The sequence below is a fragment of the Pelecanus crispus genome, chromosome 18 (genome assembly GCF_030463565.1).
Source record: "Pelecanus crispus isolate bPelCri1 chromosome 18, bPelCri1.pri, whole genome shotgun sequence".
In the NCBI taxonomy this organism is placed as follows: Eukaryota; Metazoa; Chordata; class Aves; order Pelecaniformes; family Pelecanidae; genus Pelecanus; species Pelecanus crispus.
Window position 1 is genome coordinate 2,083,297 of NC_134660.1, and position 20,345 is coordinate 2,103,641.

General features: G+C 58.0%; 1 protein-coding gene across 1 annotated transcript in view; it reads left to right on the forward strand.

The window, feature by feature from the left end:
• The window catches only part of LASP1 (LIM and SH3 protein 1), a 32,018-nt gene extending 16,333 nt beyond the window's left edge, over nucleotides 1-15,685 (forward strand). The window contains exons 3-7 of the mRNA XM_075722833.1: nucleotides 3,631-3,715; nucleotides 11,324-11,431; nucleotides 14,753-14,909; nucleotides 15,057-15,154; nucleotides 15,485-15,685. Of these exons, the coding sequence (XP_075578948.1) occupies nucleotides 3,631-3,715; nucleotides 11,324-11,431; nucleotides 14,753-14,909; nucleotides 15,057-15,154; nucleotides 15,485-15,658 (622 nt within the window). The 3' untranslated portion in view covers nucleotides 15,659-15,685. The remainder of the gene's footprint in view (nucleotides 1-3,630; nucleotides 3,716-11,323; nucleotides 11,432-14,752; nucleotides 14,910-15,056; nucleotides 15,155-15,484) is intronic.
• Nucleotides 15,686-20,345: the final 4,660 nt, after the last annotated feature.

Genomic DNA, 20,345 nt, shown 5'->3' on the forward strand with positions numbered 1-20,345 from the left:
CTGAAGCTTACGGGCTACTAAGAAGGGTTTTTGTCACCTCTGCGATGACCGCTTCTCTCGATGTCGTCTCTTCAAGGTCTGAATGCGTTAACCCAGCAACCAGTGCGATTGCAGCAGCCTTTACAGGAGCAATCTCTGCTAACCAGAGGCCGAGCTGGGCCAACGTAACTTAGACCGAGCCCCTCCCTCGCCAGCCCCCCAGGCTGTTCATCTCTGCTGGCAGCAGACAGCAGCTGCTGTGGGTTTGGTCCCAAGGTGTCTTACGCTGTTTTGCTGCTTCTCAAGTGTCATTTGCCCGTGCAGCTCGGTGGCAACGGGCCGGCTACCGCCACTGCTGAAGTGTCCGGCAGAGAGGTGGGCCAGGATAGCACCCACCCGGACAGCCACACTCCGGTAGCACTGGAGATCAGGAGCTGTGGCCAAAATGTCCCGAGCACGTCAATAAATGGCAAACCTGTGCCCAGTTCTGCAGTGTGGGGTCCACCCGGTGTCTGTCGCTCCCGGTGAGCGCAGGACCCTCCTGGAGAACCAGATTTTATCATTAGCAGAGTCTTAATGCAGGAATTTCTCTGCAGCAAGCTGCAGGCAGTAGCTTGGTGAAATACCTGCCTTGATATTGTATCCCAGTGTGAAGCGTTGACATACCAGTGCCTGAAGGTACTGGGGAAGGGAGCCTGAACATGCAGTATTATATCCCCTCTAATCAGATTAATCTAAACAGAGATTAAACTATATCCTTCAAGCAGTTGGTGATCTGCTGTTTGTCTAAAACTGATTCTTGTCCTTTTGGATCTTATTGCTGGATGTTTGGGGGGGCTGTGGAGGGTTAATTTAGGCTGCTTTGGTGTGGCTGCGGCTGTGTCTCTGCCCCCGCACATGCTGGTGAAGGATGAGGGCCGGCTGGGGTCTCGTGGCCGATGCCCATCAGATGCTCATGGGATGGCTGTCCTCAGATGGGCAGAATATTTCCCATCCCTCTGGGACCTTGGTGTTGACTCCCACCTCCCCTAAAGCAGCAGGCAGCTGGGATGGTGGTGATGGGCCATGGCAGCAGGTAAAGTCCCACAGGGCAAGACCTGGAGCAGGGAGGTGGTGTATTTTGGGCGGGGGGGGAGCTGGCTGTGGCTGGAGGGTGGGTTCCCCTGCCATGCCATGCACCGTGGGGCTGGGGAGGGGAGCAGGCAGCGAGCTGCTGCTTGCTGAGTTGTCTTTTCCCCTTTCTGCAAACCACATCTGCATTGTTTGGTTTCTGTGTGTGTAGGGGAGGTTCTCTTTATTTTTTTTCAGCGAGGCTGAGGCAGCTATTTTTATTCTCGAGTTTCCTGCATTGCTGCTTTACTGAGGTATGTGCTGCTCTTGCAGGTCTGTGGTTGCCTATCTGTTGCTGTCCTGTTCCAACAGCGTTGCTCTAAGGCAGTAGCTTTCAACCAGACTCCTCCACATGCAGCTGGCTTTCTGCTCATCTACCCTCATTTGACCACACTTGGGTTAGCCTTGGGCAGAGGTGCTAATGCTGATTCTGTAAATAGATAATCGCTAATGAGTAAGCGAGCTCCCGAAGCACAGCCCAGGGGCTTCTGAAGACCCACAAAGGCCCATTTCATGTGGTCGGGGAAGGGACAGGAGCTGCCGCTATCCCACAGTTTGCTGTGTAGCCCTCAGCTGGGAGGTTGGTTCAGCCACCAGTTGGGCTACCAGGATGGAGATGTGGGAACTGGAGGCTGCACAGTCTAAGTTATAGCCCTGAGACTGGGATCGGCGTCATGCTCAAAGCCTTCGGATCCCCAAGAGTGGCTGGGAGCTCCCAGTTGTCCTCTGCGAGGAGCTGCAGTCTGCTTTCAGTGGACTGCTTAGCCCTGGTCACCTCACTCAAGAGCTACTACAGTGAGACAGATTGCCTGGCTTTGCAAGAGAATTTATCCAGGTTCTTGCACGTATTCGAAAGTGGAACTGAGCTGCAGCATCACATGCTGCGCTGCCCTGGTGCCACGCATGTTCGGTGTGAACCGGGGGTGATGCTGGTGCTGGCTCTGCCTCCCACCCGCTCTCCTGTGCCAGGCAGTAACTTTCCTAAAATCCTTCAATCTTTCTGCCGCTGAATTTGGGAGTCCTGCTTTAACTCTTGTGAAAAAGAAACCTCTGACCCTTTCAAAAGGCAGTTTTTTTCCCCCCTTCTTGCTCTCTATCTGCATTATAAACCCCAAGTGCTGCCGTGGGATGTCTTTGGTTTCTTTGCCATCCCATGCGAGCAGTTACCATCTGTTCAGTGTCAGATTTCCTCTCTGGGCACTTCCTGGGGAGCGTTGTGTGCGGAGGGCTTTGCCTCCGTGGCGGTCGGTGCTGAGCAGGCTGGAAAAGTTCCTCTTGCAAACAGTTTCCTCTGCACCACTTGTGTAGTCTTCCAGATACAGCGAGGCTGGCTGCCAGGGCTGGGTCTGGCCATGGGCGAGAGCATTCCCAGGTGCAGGACGCAGCTGACCCCAAGTGCAGGACCAGCACCGGGACCCGAGCGGTGAAGCATCGCGGTGTTGGGACTGACCCTGCCGCTTCTTGGCAGCATGAGAGACTCCAGTAATAACTGCTGTCGGGGTCTGCTCGAGCCCAGCTGGAGGTGTTTGCTCCCCCGTTACGGCAGTGATTTGCCTCTTGCTGTTTCCGTGTCTCCTGGAGGTGGGAATGGCCACGTGAAGTTCACCCACCTGCTTGGACAGGGCTTTTGTAGCAGCCTCCAGCTTTAAGGATTAGGTATTTACTTTCTACCAGTACCTGAGTTCTTCTGACTGTTTACTTACGTTGTCTACAGCAAAGGCTGCGTGCGCTTTCAGAAACTGCTGTATGGCACTTCAGAACAATAGCTGCTGGCTTGTAGCCAGACCACGGCAGAGGTCTCCTGCTTTACCCTGCCATTCCAGGCATGTCCTAAGGATTCGCTAAACGTGTTGAACTGGTGCGGATAAGTCGTGCAGCCTCTGCCCCAAGATGGGCACGGTTGCGCTGACATGGTCTATGTCAGGGTCGTGATACTCTGCAGTACCAGGAAACCGTAACGTGAGGCTTGGGTGGCTGAAACTTCAGTAAAATAAGCAAGTAAAACCACACCGCTCCCCTCTGACCCTTCACAGCTGGAACGGTGAAGCGGGTGCAGTCGTAAACCAGAGCGTTTGCAGCATTTACTTGGACTAATGTTACCCTGAGGGCTCTTTAATGAAAAATTGAAGATCTGTTGGTCTCTCCAGAAATCAGGCACAAACCTTGAATGGCATTGACCCCTGGGGAAAAAACCTCCCCTCCCCCTTTTTTGATAAAATTGATAATAATGTAATATCTCGAGACTGGGAGAGAACCCAGTGAGAAATGTGCGTCTGCTGGGGAAGGCGTTGGGCGCGGGTGAGCATGCATAGTGAGAAATACCATCGTCCCAAACGGCCACCGCTAAGCCTGCGCGTTGATGCCTCTGCAGCCCTGGTTGTGCTGCTGCCGCTCGCCGTGACGCTCCGGAGCGGGGCCGCAGCACTTGGGTCTCCTGGTACTTGCAGGGGGCTGCTGGTCGTGGGTTGGGTGGGAGAGGGCAGCGAGCAGGGTCGTGTCCCGTAGGAACGCCGTGACTAATGATCTCCCTTCTCTCCCCAGACACTACCCGAAGCAGTCCTTCACCATGGTGGCAGACACTCCTGAGAACCTGCGTCTAAAGCAGCAGAGCGAGCTTCAGAGCCAGGTGAGCGCGGGGGTCTCTCCACGCCCGGGGCTGCCGTACTTTGCCCCGTCGCCCTACGTTCTCCCCTGCTCCGCTGCTTTCCTACGCCCTCACACAAGGGAGGGCGAGGCGGGTTTGGGGCCGTGGGTCCCTGCTCTCAGGTCTCACCCATCTCAGCTATGTTTGCTCTTCCCCTTCACCTGTGGCTGCTGTGACCTCCCGGAGGTGGGAAGGGTCCAGCAGGCAGTCTGCTGCTCCCGGTCCGTGCCTTGCACCAGTTTATCTTTTCCCTGCTCCTATCCAGCAACAAAATCAGATGAAATGGCAAACGGCCTCATCTGGACAGGCGTTGACTCTCTAGGCGAGTATTTCAGGTAAACCCAAATCTTGTAGGGCTTGAAAGCTCTGGCAAGCAGAAATAAACAGATAGAAGGGATAACGACTGGCACAGATAAGGGTTTCTTTCTCTAGTGGGAAGAGAAGAGCCTGTTTGAGAAGGGTGTTGTCCAGACGTGTCCTGTCTTATACCCTGAAGGTGTCCCTGGATCAGCAAAAGTCCCCAGGCTTGACGCACAGCTGCAGGCTGGGTTCTTGCACCAATATCTCCTGATGATACGGTGGGAACTGCTTGGCTCTTGGTCCCTTGGGTGGGCCAAGGAGCAATCCCTGGTTTCCTTCTCTTCCTCCAAAACACTGAGAACAGAAATGCGAGCGTCAATTTTGCAGAGAAACAGCTGGCAGGGTGAGGTTAGCGCAGAAACGGGCAGCTTTGGTGGGTGACCTTTCTTCATGGGGCTTTGCTCTGCTGAGAGGCTGTGTTGAAGTGTCTCGAGACGATGCCCTGAACCGTTGTCGTGAGCTTCGATGTTGCAGAACTGCAGGTGTGTGCTCAGAGTACGCTGCACTGGAAGAAAATGCAATTTTGGGTTGAGTCAGCGTCTCGCAGGAGAACACAGGATGTGGCAACTGTTCTGGGGATCTATTTAATTTCTTTTTTCCTTTGAAAAGGGGCAAAAAGGCTGCCCGGAGTGTTGTCAGCAAGGCATGTTGGCTCAGCTCGGCATTGTAGCAGTGCTGGTCCTGGGCAGAGGGAGGACAGCACAGGATTTGCTGTAGTGCCGTTTTCAGGGTGAGCAGTCATTTTTTGGGATCAGTGCACTCCTCTCCCTGCTGCGCTATGAAGGATGCTGTGACCTTCCTTCCTTCTCTTCTCATTAGCCTGAGAGTGCCAGGAGCCAAAAAGCAGATTGCCTGGGAATGCATCCCGCCGGAGGAGGAGGAGGGGGAGAACCTCAGGACCTCACCTGTTAGCAGATAGAGCTGGTGGTGCCTGTGCGGCCAGCGTCAAGTTTTGAAACCTTGACTTTTGTAAGGTCTCTTCCTCAGAGCACGTTGCCCAACAGCTCCCTGGCTTGCACAAGCAGAGCTTGGCTCAAGCTTAGAGCTAGAGCTCAGCCTGGGGCTGGCTTTGTGCTTCAAGAGCGGTTGAGGGGACACGGTTGCTTTTCCATGGTAACAATCGAGATAATGCTGTACCGAGCGGTCTGGAGTCTCCAGCGCTGTTCTTACAATGAATTCAGGCTCTTCATTAGTTGCTGCTTATTGAAGGAGACCCTGGGGAGGGAGTGTGCTCTGCTGCCTGGGCTTTTCTGTAGCTGGTTGGGACTTTGAGCTCCTTGTGGTGTGCAGGAGGTGGCTGGAGGCAAAGCCAGCTGCCTTGCAGGGAGGGGGTGTCTTTATGGCTTTATTCTTTCGAGCCTGCACCCAGAAGTTGGTCACTACAACTCAAACGCCAGCAGGACCTCTGTCCCTGGGAGAGAAGCAGCCATGCCCAGCTCCTGGTGGTCTTCTGGACTTTGGGGGCTGCAGCTGGGGTAGCACGGACCTGTAAGAGCCTTCTGCGCTCTTGGTTGCGTGTGAACGTGTCAGAAGGGCTGGGGTGCAGGCAGGGTCTTCCAGTCTGCCAGGCACCAGCACTTTTCAGTGCTGATTTCACAGCAGGATGAGCTGCAAAGTCGGATTTCTCTGAGTGGGAGGGAGAAGAGGCTGCTGGGGGGTGCTGGCTGTTTGGGTGCCGGCAGAGCCCCTGCAGAGGGGGCTTGGGGAGGGGTGCAGGAGCAGTGGGAGGGAGGTGGCGTAGCTGAACCAGGTGGAAAGTGCCAGGCTGAAGCGCCTGGAGCCCTGGGGAGGATAGATCCTAAACACACTTCAGATAACATCTTAATTCTTCTCTGCCTTTGTTCTGCCTACAAAGGGAGTCTCCTCTTTTCCCAGCGCCAAACATTTGTATTTCTTGAAGCACTCTAGCTAAAACACTAGCAGCCGCTCTGGTTTATTGACAATCCCTTCTTACTAATTGCAGGAGCTGAGCAAACCCCTGGGGATGGGAATAGGTCACTTCAGCCCTTCCAGAGCAGGCAAAAGGGTTCACAGTCTTGCAAATTAACTGGATGAACTGGAGCTGTTAGCTGAGACAGGGAAGGGCTCGCTGGCTCTGCTTTGCCTAGTAGGAGGGCTTCTGCACCGCAGTTTGCCGGTTCAGGTGCTACCTAAAAAGTGCATCCTGGCTAACGCTGCTGGGACAGGCAGAGCCCTGCGCGTGGGTCAAGTGGTAAAATCCCCTGTGGAGTAAGATCAGGGTTATGTGAGCAGTCGCATCTTGCCTTCAAGCTTGCGTTTGCCAGCCAAGCTCAGCTCTGGCCGAGCCTTTGGTCCTCGGCGCGAGACTTCCCCGAGCGCGTGTCCCTCCGGAGAAGCTGTGGCTGGGAACAGCTGGGAGCTGCAGTAGAAGAAGGGGAAGTCCCTGGGTCTGTGTCCTCTGCAAGGGATTTCTAACTGGTGGAGGGTCATTCCCTGGCAGTGGGAGTGATGCTCCCCAGCAGTTTTGCCCATTCCTGTGGGGCTGGAGAGTCGCTGTCCTTGTGGGTGACCCTGAGGAGGCTGATCCTATATTTCTTCCCACCAAAAATACATTCCCAGTCCACCCCGGTGTGCCTGGAAAAGCCAGTTGTTTGCCAGGAGGGTGGGGATGGGGCAGCTGTGCGCCGAGCTGGAGCGGTTTCACATCGCTCCCAATGCCTCCGCTATTTGTGTCTGCTGAGAAGGCGTCTTCTGTTCCGGTCACTGGTAGCCGCTGAATAATGGTGTCTTGTGCAGCTAAATGAGTCTCCAAAGTGACAGCTTTGACGCCTGTAGCCTTCTCTTACACCCCACGTGCGGGAAGAAAATTGCAGGTTCCCGTCCTGTGGCTCTTCTTTCAAACTCTTAAAATGGGTGTTTTTGGGCAAAACCCTTCCTGCCGGAGGGTGGAGGCTCCCGTGGCGTGGGAGGCAGGTACCCGTCTCCTGTCCCTTCTGCGGCCCTGCGTGCGTCACCTCGGGGAGCTGCCGTCGGTGACACTGAGGATACGGGCGCGAGCAGGGTGTAGCGTGCTGAGCCGAGACCCGCGAGGGGCTGTAAGGTGCGAAGGGCCCTTCTCCAGCCCCCTTCGGATAACGCACGGATGCATGAGTTGTTGCTGCCCTTACCATAGAGGGAACAATTCCTCTGGGGAAATGAATTGTGGATCCCATTTTATTATTATTATTATCGTAACGAGGCGTGGATACGGCACTGTCTGCATCGCTCCGCTCCTTAGTACGGCGTGCGGATGAGCGGCAGCTACGGGCAGAGCGACAGGAGTGGGTATGTGGGTTGGCAGCTGTGGCAGGAGGGGCAGGACCCGTGGCTCTCTGCAGCCCCTTGCGCAGCGCTGAGCTGGTTCCCAGCAGCGCTGAGCTGGTTCCCAGCAGCGCTCGCGTGCCCTGTGAAAGCGCAGCGCGACGTAGCGAACCGTGCATTTCTGTCCCTCTTTATCACCCAGGGTCACCTGCACTCGAGTTTCCGAGGGAGAGGAGGGAGCGGGACCCTGGGAATGTGGCTGGAGCAAGGATTTGTGCCTCTCTAAGGGCAGCCTGTGCTGCAAGTGGGATTCCTCTGTGGCCGGGGGTCGCGGGTCATCTCTCCCCACCCAGCACTGCCTGCCAGACTCCTGCCTGCGCAACCCAGTGTCCATATAAGGGCAGGGAGAAGCTGAAAGGCGCCTTGTCTGAACACTTCCTCCCTCCTTCCCAGCCTTCTCGCTCAGCCTGGGTGATGGCTGGAGCCTGGCAGGACCCGGCCGCTCCTGTGCCAAAGCCGGGAAGGGCCGTGGATCCCGTTAGATTGCAATTCCCCCGTGCTGAGCACGGGGACGGTGTCTGCCCGATGGCCTCCCTTGCTTCCTCCCAGCATCACCCCGATGCTCGTGCCATGCTGATTGCCACAGCCAGGCGTGCTGGGGTGCAGGACCCCCAGCTAGCTGGGAGCACCAGCTTTGGACATGTGTTTCGGGTTAGATCTGCCCCCAGCATCTTCCCCCACAACTCCTGGATCGGGTCCCCCCCTGCAGTCAGGCATCGCTGTATGGTACTTTTATAGGGCCAAGTTCCTGTGTCCTGAAAGTTAGAGGGGTAAAAAAAAAAAAAAAAAAAACAAGGAAGATGGGGGTGGGATTTAGGAGGGTAAAAATACAGAACTTTCAAAGGAACTGCTTAGCTTTGTGATGAGCTTCTCACTTGGTGACTATCTTTCTAGCCTGGATTTTTTTTTTTGTTTGTTTTTTAAAGCTTGTCAATTTGTGCATTTACAGCCAGCGCCTGGTGCCCCCTCTTCGGGGCCAGCTGAGCAGGAGGCTGCGGGATAAACCAACCCCCTTCTTCCGAGCAGCATCTCCCAGCTCAACGGCAGGGCCAGCATCCCACGCCCAGGCTGCAGAGCTCTGAAGGAAAAGAGCCTTTATGGAAAGCGGAGCAGATAAAGGACGAGCACAGCCCCGCTACCCGCCAGCCGCTGCCGCTGAGCAAAGTGGGGCTGGCGCTTTGCGGAGCTGCTCGTGTGGCTTACTCACCCCCTCCTGATCCCCTGTCTGGGTGTGTGTCAGAGGTTTTATGTCGCTGCTCCGTTAACCTTTGGTTCCTCACGCCCCATGGCCAACACTTTGAGGCTGCTCCTTCCTTATTGGTGGTGTTCAAGATGTGTTCTTTAACCCGGCTAGCAAAAGTTTTTTTTTTCCCCTCCCTCTCGTTGCTTCAAGCAAAAGGAGACTTCTGCCTTGAAATTGGTCTCTCGTGTTCCTCTGATGTGCTTTGGCATCTTGGTTGTATTAATATCCTCCCAGGGTGGACTCTGCAGCCTGGTTCATCAAGCCTTTGCTTTCTGATGTTGCTTTCTGATGATTGTTTCTGATGTTGGAGTTAGAAATCCTGCGCGACTCGGATCATTCCATCTATCTAAGGGTTTCTGTGATACCCTATGGCTGAGAAGAAGGGGTTGGGGCTCTGAGGTGCTTTCAAAACTTGCATTTCTCCTGGTTCGCAGCATCGGAAGAGGAAATGCGTTTGCAAGCAGAGCACCGAGCTCTGGGGTATCTGCACCACTAACCCATGCGGCCAGCGGCGAGCTCTGCCGTGTGCCTGCCGGTGCCCGTTGCAGAGCTGGGGCCTGGCATCCCCTCCTGCGCCAGACAAAACCCTCGGAGCCGCGGGCACTGCGGCCTCTGAGCCGCCCCAGCCTCCTGGCAGGGCCAGCTGCAGGGTAGGAAGCCCAGAGCTGGCGTGAGCCTGCAGCCCCTCTGCAAAATGGAAACGGCAGTGTCTCATTTTCCCGTGGAAATCTCTCGTTTCCTGTGTTGTTCTGGACCAGAGACGGGGCAGGACCTGCTCCGTGATGTGCTGCGTGCCCTCAGCCGGGGCCGGCTCCAGCGCTGGAGGGGTCCGACCTGGGCACATCGGCACGGCCCGGACGCTGCCTGCCCCCCCCCCCCCCGTGCCAGGTCCTGCGCTGGAGCCGGGCAAGGCCACGGGAGAGCCCGGATGGTGGCAGAGGTGCGTCTTGGCTTCTCCAGAACATATTATAAAATGTTTGGCAGCCTTTCCTGAAAGGTGTTTCCAGACCGGGCTGGACGCACCGTCTGGATGGGAGGCAGATACGTGAGGTCTGAAGGAGCGGCTCCGTAGGAGCGTGTGTCGGGGAGAAATCAGCTTTATTCCGCCTCCCCCGCCTTGCTGCCGGTTCTCTGCCTCCGAGCTTTATCTTGGCACGGCACGTGAGGGCGGCGCCGCTCTGCAAGCGCAGCCCTCATCCTGCGAGCTCTTTCTTTGCGGGGCGAGCCCAGCTTCCCGACCATCCGTCTGGCAGGCTGCCGTCCAGCTGCGGGACGGGAAGCTGCCTGCGCTGGCCAGACGCGCCGGTGTCTGGCCTCTGTGCTTGGGTGAGCGTTTCCCCGCTCCCGCTCGGGGAGCGATGCGTGGGCTGCTCTCCCAGCCTGCTCCATCAAAGGCGGCTCCTGCTCCGCTCGTCCCCCTGCCCGCAGCCCCGTCCCCCTGCCCGCAGCCGGAGCGGGCGAGCATCCGCCTCGCCTTGCACGCACAGAGCCAGGCTGCTGTGCCTGTGCTGGTTGCACGGGCGGCCCAGAGGTTTGAATCTGCTCGCCTGAGAAAGCAGTGGTGACCTTTTCATTTTAGTGACAACGTACAACTGTCCGCAGTGCACAGGGCGAGCTCCGGGAAGGTGAATCCCTGGCGAAGGGCAGCTTTGCATGTTTGTACGCTGCCAGCAGACAGAGCCCCTAAGGCCCTTTCCTCCCCAAATGGGCGGAGGCAGCTCCTGACAGCCATCGGTGCAGGGCCAGATCCTCGCAGAGAGGATGGAGGGGTCAGGGTGTCTCTTTGCATACCTGCTTCCCCCCCCTCATGAAAATGGGGTGTCTTTTCTGGCTGCTCGGTTCTGAAAGTCAGCAAAGCCACTGTGTTGGGGCGGGCTAGGCAGCTGGGGACTGCTTCCTTCCCTGTTGAAGCCATCAAGTCAGCGGTTGGGTTTCAGCCTCTGCAGAAGCCGCTTCTGCTTCTGGGTGACCTGGGTGGAAGCAGCGGTCCTGCGCAGAGCGGGGCCAGCTGGGACTGGGACCAGCAACCCCCGGAGCTGACGCTGCTGGGGCTGTGTGCTGTGTTAGCTGCCTCCTGGGACAGCTGGAAACCCCAGCCTTAAAGCTGTGTAGAGCTATACTGGAAAAAAAAAAAAAAAAAGCAAAAAAAACCCAGGACTTCAGCTCCTGGGTGTGATGGCAAGGGATGCTGATGTCAGTGTCTGGCAAAGAGAAATGAGGCTGCTTGTGTTTTGCCAGCCTCCACCCTCCATGCTCCGGTTTCGTTATGGTCTTCCTGGGTGTATTCTTTCCCAGAGGCAGCTCAGTGTCCCCTGACGTGGAAGAGCTCTTGTACGGATTTAGCTCATAAAACACTCGGGGCTCTCAAGCAGGCAGTTTGCCATGGGTCAGCTGCTGCGTGGTACGTGACTTGGGTGCACTGGTAGCCCACAGGAAATTCAAAGTAAATTTGAGTTACCCCAGCCCCTGCTGAAAGAGAAGCAAGATCAGCAGATGCATAGGAAGCCGTTTGCGTGTTTCAGCTCTTGGCAATACCACATTTTGCTGTTACTGGACCCATCGGAGGCGTCTCTTGAGCAAGGTAGAGGTCCTGTTAGAAAGCTGCCACATCTCATGAAGCGCATGGGTTCTAAATATGTTTTTTTTTTTTTCTTGCCTGTACCCAGATTCGCTACAAGGAAGAGTTTGAGAAGAACAAGGGGAAGGGCTTCAGCGTGGTGGCTGACACCCCGGAGCTGCAGAGAATCAAAAAGACTCAGGATCAGATCAGCAACGTGAGTAGCTTCTAATCTCTGCGTGTGATATTGCCATGACCTTCCTCCTGCCAGAGGAGGCTGGGGGGGGCTCTGCCCGAGCGGACCCGTGCTCTGACGGCTGCTAACGAGCATGCGAGGCTGCAGCATCTTGAAAGCCTGGCTGCATTAATTCTCCAACCCGTTTGTCCGGGCATCTTGTGACCATCTTGCACCTCTCCCGGCTCCTCCACGCTGGCAGACGCTGCAGCCGGATCCAGAGGGGTATCCGAGTCCTTTGCTTCTCCCGAGGTGCTCAAGTCCACGGTGACTGTGAGAAGCGAGGAGGGGAGGAGCAGAGAGTGGCATTTGGTGGGGGCAGATGTGGACCGGGGCAGTCCCATCCATCCCTGGTTGTCACCGTAATCCACAGCGTGGGTGATGCTGCAGGGTCCGGGCTCGCTGGGGCCAGCCCCGCGCTGCTCCCACTGAGGGACTCCAGTCCCTGTTGTGCTCTCTCCGGTTTGTGTTTGTGTGTAGGAACCCCAGCCAAAGGCACGTCTCTTCCTCCTGTCCCTTTGCAGCTGTGACTGTCCTCTGCCACGCTCCGCTTGCCTTGACCCCTCCTCTGACTCCTGCAAAGCCCTTTCCAGCCATCCGGCTGTCGGGATTGCTTGCTGCAGCTGCCGCTGCTGTTGGTTTGTGCCGAGGCTGCGCACGCTCCCCAGGGTCTCACCACCTGCTGTCACCCGCCCCGAGGGTAGGACAGGCGGTATCATCCGCTTCCCTACCTACAGCCCATGTTTTGTAGCCAGACTGCACCAGAGCAGCCTCGCAGGGAGCTCCTCAAGGTCCCTCGGCCATGCACAGCTTCCCTCCTGCCTCGATGGAGGGGTTCCTGGGGGCTGTGCACAGCAGCATCTCCATCCTCCCTTGACCTCCTGGAAGGGGAGCTCTGTCCTGTGTCTGCAAGAGACCCAGCTCTTCCATTTCTGAAAATTATATTAAAACCGTGCCCAAGTTCAGCGGCAGCTGGCCCGGGAGCTTGTGCTTCACCCAGCAGCCTCAGCCCACGTCCAGGTGCTGGTGGTGCGGTTCGTGGCAGACGTGGACGTCTGTGTGTTGCCATGGCGAAGGAGGAGGATGCACACTTGCACGTATAGCTGCAGCACTGGGTGCAGCAGACGTGGGGTATCTCTGTCCTCTGCCCAAACTCGACCCTGCCGCTCCTCGTGGCGCAGGAGCCCGCAGTAGCCTCTGCCCTCAGCAGAATGCAGGGAGTTAATTCACCTTTAGCCGCTACTGAAAGTCATGAGTGTTCCTTATCAAATGCCCAGGAGCTGTTGCGAAACCCTGGCAGGGCTGGGAAGGCTGCTTTCTCCTTGACCATTAAACCCGCCCCTGGAGCGCAGCTTTGCATGAGAAAACTCTTGGGTGTCTGCTCGAGGGGCGTGAGCTGCTCCCAGCTCCGAGCCCTGCAGCACGCTGAGCTGCTCTCCCTGGCTGAGCCCCGGGCAGTGCCCAGGGGACAAAAACCTGATGCTGTTGGGTGCTGCAGGGGTGTGAGCCAGCACCCCTACAGCTGAGGCCAGGTGAGACGTGGTAAAAACCTGTCCTGGAGCTTTTCTATCCTTAAGGATCCTTACCTCAGGGACAAAGCCGCTGGCTTGGGAGCTGCTGTTTGCTTCCCTGGGGTGTCCAGGGGCTGTGGGTCTGGGCTTGCAGGAATGCAGGGAGAGGGAGGACGGTGCCTGCGCCCGCAGTGGGAGCTCGCACACATGTAGGAGCTCACACGCATACACAAACGCGCATACAAACACGGGAATGCCTGGCAGGGCGGGAGGAGGTTGTTTATTCCCTCCTCTTCTGATCCCATTGTGCTTTTCACTGGCAAGTACTGATCTGCGAGAGCTGCAGGGTGTTATCCGCACACCAAACCCCAGGACAGCGAGGGCTGGGGAAGGCTTCCCACTTGGGAAATGGACCTGGCTGGAAGATTTTTCCCTGGGGGCAGCTTCTCGATGAGGTCTGAGCTGGCAGGAGATGAGCATAGCTTCCCCGCCATAGAGCAGGGCTGTGGTCTTTGTTGCAGAAAGCACCACTCTCTTTTTTGAGAGAATCTGTGGAGGTTTGGGGGCGTTGAATAACACGGCAGAGAGATGAGAGCAGCCTGTGTCCCTCTGCTCTGCGCCCTTCACCCTCTCTCAGCCACGGGAGCAGTTTTCAGCAGTTTCCCTGTGGGCATCTGGCTGCCAGCCTGGGGTTGCATGACCCACTTAATGGATGCAGAAACAGACCCGCTCCCTGTGGAAAGCCTGGCTCAGCAGGCAGCGTTCCGCTCCCAGGGGTGCAGCCGGGCAGGCACGCGGGCAGCAAAGGGGGCTGCCCGGCACGGCAGCGCTCGCTGGCGTGTGAACCCCTCCGCAGCGCAGAGGTGCCCCAAACCGCCCTCGGTGGAGGTGCTGATAGGGTCCTGCGCGTGAGGAAACCCTCCTTGCAACGGAGCTGCGCAAAGCCTGAGCCTCTGACCGCTGGGAAATGCCGTCCTGAGGCTGTCCCGGCTCAGGCTCCCTGCAGCGGACGGGGGAGCGGGGTGCTCCCCTCGGGGTGCTCCCCTTCCCGGGAGGGCAGCTCTGCTCCAGGCTCTGCCTCCTGCCTGCACAGGGAGCCTGCCCTGGTGCCCTTCAGTAAATAACTGTTTAACCAGCAGACAGGCGGGCTCCAGGTGCTTTCCGATGGCAGTGCATTCATTAACACAAGCGGCTATTAATTTTTACACCCACGCCCAGGCGGTTGGGTTAACCCTTCCCTCCTGCCCGCTGCAGGGGGGCCTCTCTCTGTGCTGGCTGCGGGTGTGTTTGGTGGTATCTGCTTTGAGTCTCCTGCAACAAAAAACCCCAAAGTCCTCTCACGCTTAAAGAGGAATCTGGGGGTAGGTGTTGGAGTGGTGCCTCCATGGTTGTGCCCAGCTGTAGGCTGGGGAGTTGCACGCCAAACTCGGCGTGCGCTGGGGGGACTTCCTAAAGGTGCCTTTGCTCCGCGCTCCTGCAGCCTGCAGGCTTGGGAGCCTGGTCTTGAATCTCATCCACACCTGAAAAAATTGCATATCCCACCCTTAACTTAAACTTTCTCCTTCCTGTGCCACAAACGGGTCTGAGCAAATGTCCTTGGGGCTGTGAGATGGCTAACGCCGAGTCCTTGGTGGCAAAAAGGAATGAGCTGGGATGAGGTGAGGGACGTTGCTGGTGCTGAAGGGCTGCAGGAGCTGCTGCCATTGCTGGGCTCCAGGCTCAGCCCCGGGGCTGGCGCTGCAGAGCTGTCCCGGCTGCGCTCTGACCTCTCCTTCCTCTCCTGTCACCGCAGATAAAATACCACGAAGAGTTCGAGAGGAGCAGGATGGGCCCGAGTCCCAGCGAGGGCGCCGAGCTGGAGCGCAGGAACTCCCAGGAGAGCACCAATTACCGGAGACCCGCAGAGCAGCAGCAGCAGCCGCCTCATCACGTCCAACCCAGCAACCCAGGTAAGGCGGGGAGGGCTGCGGGCGTTGCAGCCTGCCCCGTGCACGGCCCCGTGCTTGCGGGGACAGCAGCCGGCCCTTCTTTGCGAGGGGCTTTGCGTGTCCCCCCCCGTCCCAGCTCTGGCTAACGGAGCCGTCTTTCCCTCCCAGTCTACCAGCAGCAGCAGCAGCCGTCGTCTCAGTCCTACGGCTACAAGGAGCCTGCGGCACCAGCCTCTACACAGCGCAACGCTCCTTCTGGGGGGGGGGTGAGTACAGCCCGAGGGCCCACAGCACCCACCCCAACACCAGCCCCCCTACTTTCCCCCCCGGGGGGGTTCCCGTTTGCTCCATTTGCTCCCCACTCCTGCAGACCGTGCAGGGGAAGAGCGGCTTTGAAGGCGCTGGCGGGTGTAATGCTGGGTGCCTGCTTTCTGTTTGCCACCGCTCTTGCTGGCGCCAGCTTCCCTGCGCAGCTCCCAGTGGGAGCCTCCCGGATCCGGCACGGCTCCTCGCCCCGGGGTGCCCCCGTGGATGGCGGCTCTGCCTGCCTGGGGCACGGGGAGCGTCCGCGCCTGCTGACCCCTCTCTCCCCACAGAAGCGTTTCCGCGCCGTCTACGACTACAACGCGGCTGATGAAGACGAGGTCTCCTTCCAGGATGGCGACACCATCATCAACGTGCAGCAGATCGACGACGGATGGATGTACGGCACGGTGGAGCGCACGGGCGACACGGGCATGCTCCCTGCCAACTACGTGGAGGCCATCTGAGCCACAGGAGGGGACAGGGCACGTGGCTGGCAGCTGAGCCCCCAGCCCGCGCTGGCCCCCGTGTTTGTGCGTGCGTCTCTCTCTCTGCCCCAGCATCCCTTATCCCGCGTGCTCTGCCGGAGCCGCATCCTGACATCTCGGTTACTCTGTGTTTCTGCAGCCGCCTCCGGTTTCTCTTGCCAATTTAGCTTTGTTCTAGCTCTGTCGGGACTGAGGGACTGTCTGCAAGGGATGCTGGGGGCTCGAGAGACCAAACCGCCGCAGCTTTCCTTCTCCTTCGGTCTCCCTCCTCTCTGGCCATCCCAGGTGCTCCGGCATTTCCCGGCTGAGGGGAAGCAGTCGGAGTTGCCAGGACCCCAGCAAAGGGAGGAGGAGAGCATCTCTTAGGACCAAATTCTCCCCCCTCTGGTGGGGATGGGCAGAGGGGCAGCGCTGTCTGCGTGGAGGAGGTGAGGGGTGCAGTAGGTGGGGGCTGCTCGTCCCAAGGGCCGCCGTGGGCTGACAGGAGGGACGGGCCGCCAGCCTCCACCCTGCACCCGTTGCTTCTCCCGGCTCCTCTGTGCAGTGTTCCCATTCAGTCTTGGCTCCCTTCAGTCCTCAAAACAGAAAAACATTCGCAGTTCAAATCTTAAACAAAATCTTTCTCCTTGGGATTCAGAGCGGCTGCTCTGGACGGCCCTGGCAGCGGCTCTCGCTTCTGCCTCGGGCTCTGGCTGCCTTGGTCCACATCCCCGCTCCCTCCGGGGCTGAGCTGGGGCCGTGCTGGCGCAGGTAAAGGAGCAGCCGCAGCCTCGCTGCGCCCGGAGGCTGCTGCTCCCGCTCCAGGGCTGGAGCTGGGTCGCGGTCCCGGCTCCTCTGCACCGAGACCTCATGTCCCCTGGCAGCTCCAGCTTTCTCTCTTTGGACAGGGTCTGGGGATCCCCTGGGCCCCGCGTGCCGGGGCAGCCTCTTCCTCTCTTAGCCAGTGGTTGCTCCCCAAATTCACCCAGAATCTTCCTGCTTTTCTCTTGCTGCTGCTGGGCTTTTGGGACCCTCCTGAGCCCTCCGCTCACTGGGTAGATGGTCTGGGGAGCCAGCAGGATCAGCCCCCATCCCTGGGCCTCTTCTGAGCCACGTGTGAAAGACCCTCCCCCTCTGCCACCGTGCTGGGGACCATCCGGGGTGACTGTCCCCTCCGGCAGCTTGGTCTTGAGTGGCAGAGACCAGGGTTTGGCACCCTGAGCCACCCTGCACCTCTTGTTGGTCCCCAGCCATGGTGGCTTTTGGGGCCGCCGCTAACTTGGGATCACATCATGGACCAAAATCTCAAAGCACATCCCTGTCCCCTTCTCTTTTGGGCTCCGAAGGTCCTGGAGCTGGACAGGGGCAGGTATAACTGGAAGCCTGTGTGGGGAGGGCAGGAGCGCGATGCTCTTCTCCCGGCTCAGAGAAGCCAAATGCTGGGACATGGTGATGCCTTCGTGCTGCCTCCGGTGCTCCTGCTGCCCCGTGCCCGCTCACAGCCCCGGCTCAGCCCGGACCATGGCAACCGGGCCACCGGAGGAGACCGTCCCCTTGCCGGGCTGCTCGGGGCTTTGGCTGCGCTGCACCGCGGGGCTAGGGTGCTTCCAAGGGGAAGCTGCCACCTTTGCTATTCCCAAAGGAAAAGAAGGAATCTAGGGACCAAAGCGGCCGAGTTGAGACATTCCTCAGCTCTCTTGGGGGATGCATCCTTGGGGATGGTCTTGCGGAGGGTATCCCGATCCCACCCCCTCGCACTTGCAGCCCCCTTTCTCGAAGCACGCGGGGCTGGAGGGCTGTTTGGGGACGGTGCCGGTGTTGGGGTGACCGGAGTCGGGGGCTGCCGGAGCGAATGCTGGTCTGTGAGGAGGGGGTTCCTGGCAGGGCAGAGACCCCCGGGAGGACGTGAGCTGCGGAGAGGGGAGCGTTCTGCTCCTGGCTTGTTCCCCAGCCGGCTGCAACGGGAAGGGGGGGGAGTGACAGTGACTCCTGGCATCATCGTCACCTTGGGGTGAAAATGGGACCCCAGAAGCAGCTGGGATGGGCTTTACGGGATGGGAATCCCGGTTGGTGCTAAAACAAGCGTGCACAAGAGCAGGGGAGAGGGGGTGGCTGGGCAGGGGGGAAGTCTGTGTCTCCCTGCTTATCCTCTTCTTAATCACGTTCTTATCTGGGAATGGGGGGGAGTATCAATGTGAATAAACCGGTTTTTAATGGACCAAACACACAGGCAATTACGTTTTGGTATACAAACCTTTTTTTAATGCTACCTTGAAACCATTGTCCTAATTCTCCCCTCCCACGCCCTGCCCCTTCTCCCCTGCCATGGGAAACAAATCTCTTACTGCTTGATTTCTGCCTTTTCTCTCGACTTATGCACTTTTTTGCCTTTTTTCATAGCTGAAAAGCACCTAAACCTGTATTTAAAATAAATAAATAAATAAAATAGTAAAAAAAAAAAAAATTTAAAAGCTAAATTGCTTCTCACCATGTGTAAAATAGACCTCATCCATCCCAGCTTCCCTGGTTGCGTCTCAGTGCTGAGCTTAGAACGTGTTTTCTTCCGGATCCGTTGCTTGATTGGGGTTTGTCCTTGTGTACTCCTTCCTGTCGGGTTGAGCACCCACCAATAAAAACGTCATTTGGCCTTTTTAACCGAACCATCGAATGGAACAAACCAACTGATTCTCTTCCTGGTTTACTCAAATTAAAAATAAAAGTATAATTTTTACCTGCCGATTGTGCTGGGTTTGATTGCGGTCGCTTTTCTGGCCATTTTTCTGCTCCCTTGGGACACAGCGGGAATCCTGCCGGAGCCGGGATCCTCATCTCTGCTTGGCTCCTGGGAGCAGGAAACGCTGGCATCCCTGGGAGCCGACCTGGGATGCAGCTTCTTGGCTCATCCCTTGCTCTCAGCATGGCTTGAAGCCAAGGGATGCGCTTGAAGCATTCGGAGACCCTTTGCAGCGTGTCCGGCCCATGTGCTGCGGCCACCGGGTACCGTGGAACCCCTGGAAATTGGGCTCAAAATTCAGCCGTGAGCCATGTTGGAGAAACGCTCGCAGAGAGCGGGGCGGAGGCGCAGGCGATGCCTCCCCGCTTGCTGCCCCGCTTCGAGTCTTGCTCTCGGAGGCCAAACGCCAGCGCCAGCGTGGGTCCGGGATCTGCTGGGGTTCAGGTGAGCCGGCGGCTGCTCCAGAGACCGGACCCACGCAGGGAAATGGTCAGCTTTGCTGTGGGCAGCGTAGCAAGGGCACCGGGTCCCGGCTTTGCCTGACGTCTCCAGGAATGCAGCACCGTGACAGCCGGGTCCCCCCGCCCCCAGCCAGCCCCTGTGCTCCGAGAGCAGCTGGCGACGGCTTAGCTTGGCCGCTGCAGCCTCTCAAGGTGGGATTAGCAGTGGGAAAAGAAAATCTTGAAGGTGTGTGGAGAAGGACGTTATTTGCATCAAAAGCACCAGCCAAAAAAAATAAAAAGGCTCCATGGCTGTCGCTGCTTGCTTAAAACCGCATTGCTTTAAACCGTGCTGAAGCAGGCGGTGTGGCACTGGAAGCAAAGGATGCTGCAGTACCCCAGGAGTTCCAGACTCTGAAAGGTGAGAGTTCAGAGCGGTCCTGAGGGATCGCATGGCTTTGCGATGGCCAAAGCACCTTTTTGCTTCTTTCCCCGTAGGGTGGGCCCTTTCCCAGCTGCAAATGGGGAGTCGCATCACCGTAAGCACCCCCATAAACCGGGCAGCAGTTTGGGTAGGAAGAAGCAGGGGCAAAGCAACCCTCCCGCAGGCAGACGGTGCCTCCCGGGAGCCCCGCTCGCAGGTCTGGGCTGCGCGAGCGCTCCTCCGCCCGTTCGAGGCTGGAGCCCCATCTGACCGCCTGTGTTTATCCCTTCATTTTCTGCCTGCCTGCTGGAAAGCGGCTCTGTCAGCTCCGGCATCATCTCTCCATCCTGAGCAGAGCGAGCCGTGCTCTGGCTGGGAGGGGAGGACGCAGCGGCTGAGCCGCGGGGCTGGCGAGCGAAGCGGCCGCTCTCTGCCGAGCATTGCCTTTCCACGCCGCGGGGAGCCCGGCAGCCCCTGCCCCACCGGCTCCTCGCTCACCATGCTGGATATTTTCATTCTGATGTTTTTTGCCATCATCGGCCTGGTGATCCTCTCCTACATCATTTACATGCTCTAGAGCGATGCTGGGGAAGATGCGGCTCAGCATCAGCCTTGCAATCGAAGCATCGTCCAGGTGAGCCGGCTGCTCCTCGTCCCACCAGGCTTTAATTTCTGGGAAGAAACATGTCCGGGGAGGGGGGGAGAGAGGGGATAGTTTGGGGTTTAATGCTGTTGTCTTTGGCCGCCGTTCCCTCTGCCTGGCTGAGGCAGCCGAGCTGACAGCACCCGCGCAGCTGTTTCCTGCTGAGGGCTGGAAGGAGGGCACCAGGGTTTATTTTATAAATCAGGCCACCTCGCCCGCCGAAACGTGCGCCGGCTATTGTGCGGCTGCTGGTTTCTCCCTGCCAGGTTTATCAGCCCCTTCCCCTTCGGAAAAGCCATTCTCTGCCTTTTATAGTGCTGCAGCACGAACTTGCGGCTTTTGTTCCCAGGAGGGAGAGAAAGAAAACAGCTTAGGGGAGAAGCAAGAAGGGATCCCGGTTGCATCATTTTAAAGGAGGCAGAAGGGGGGGGTCCCCCCCTGCGCAG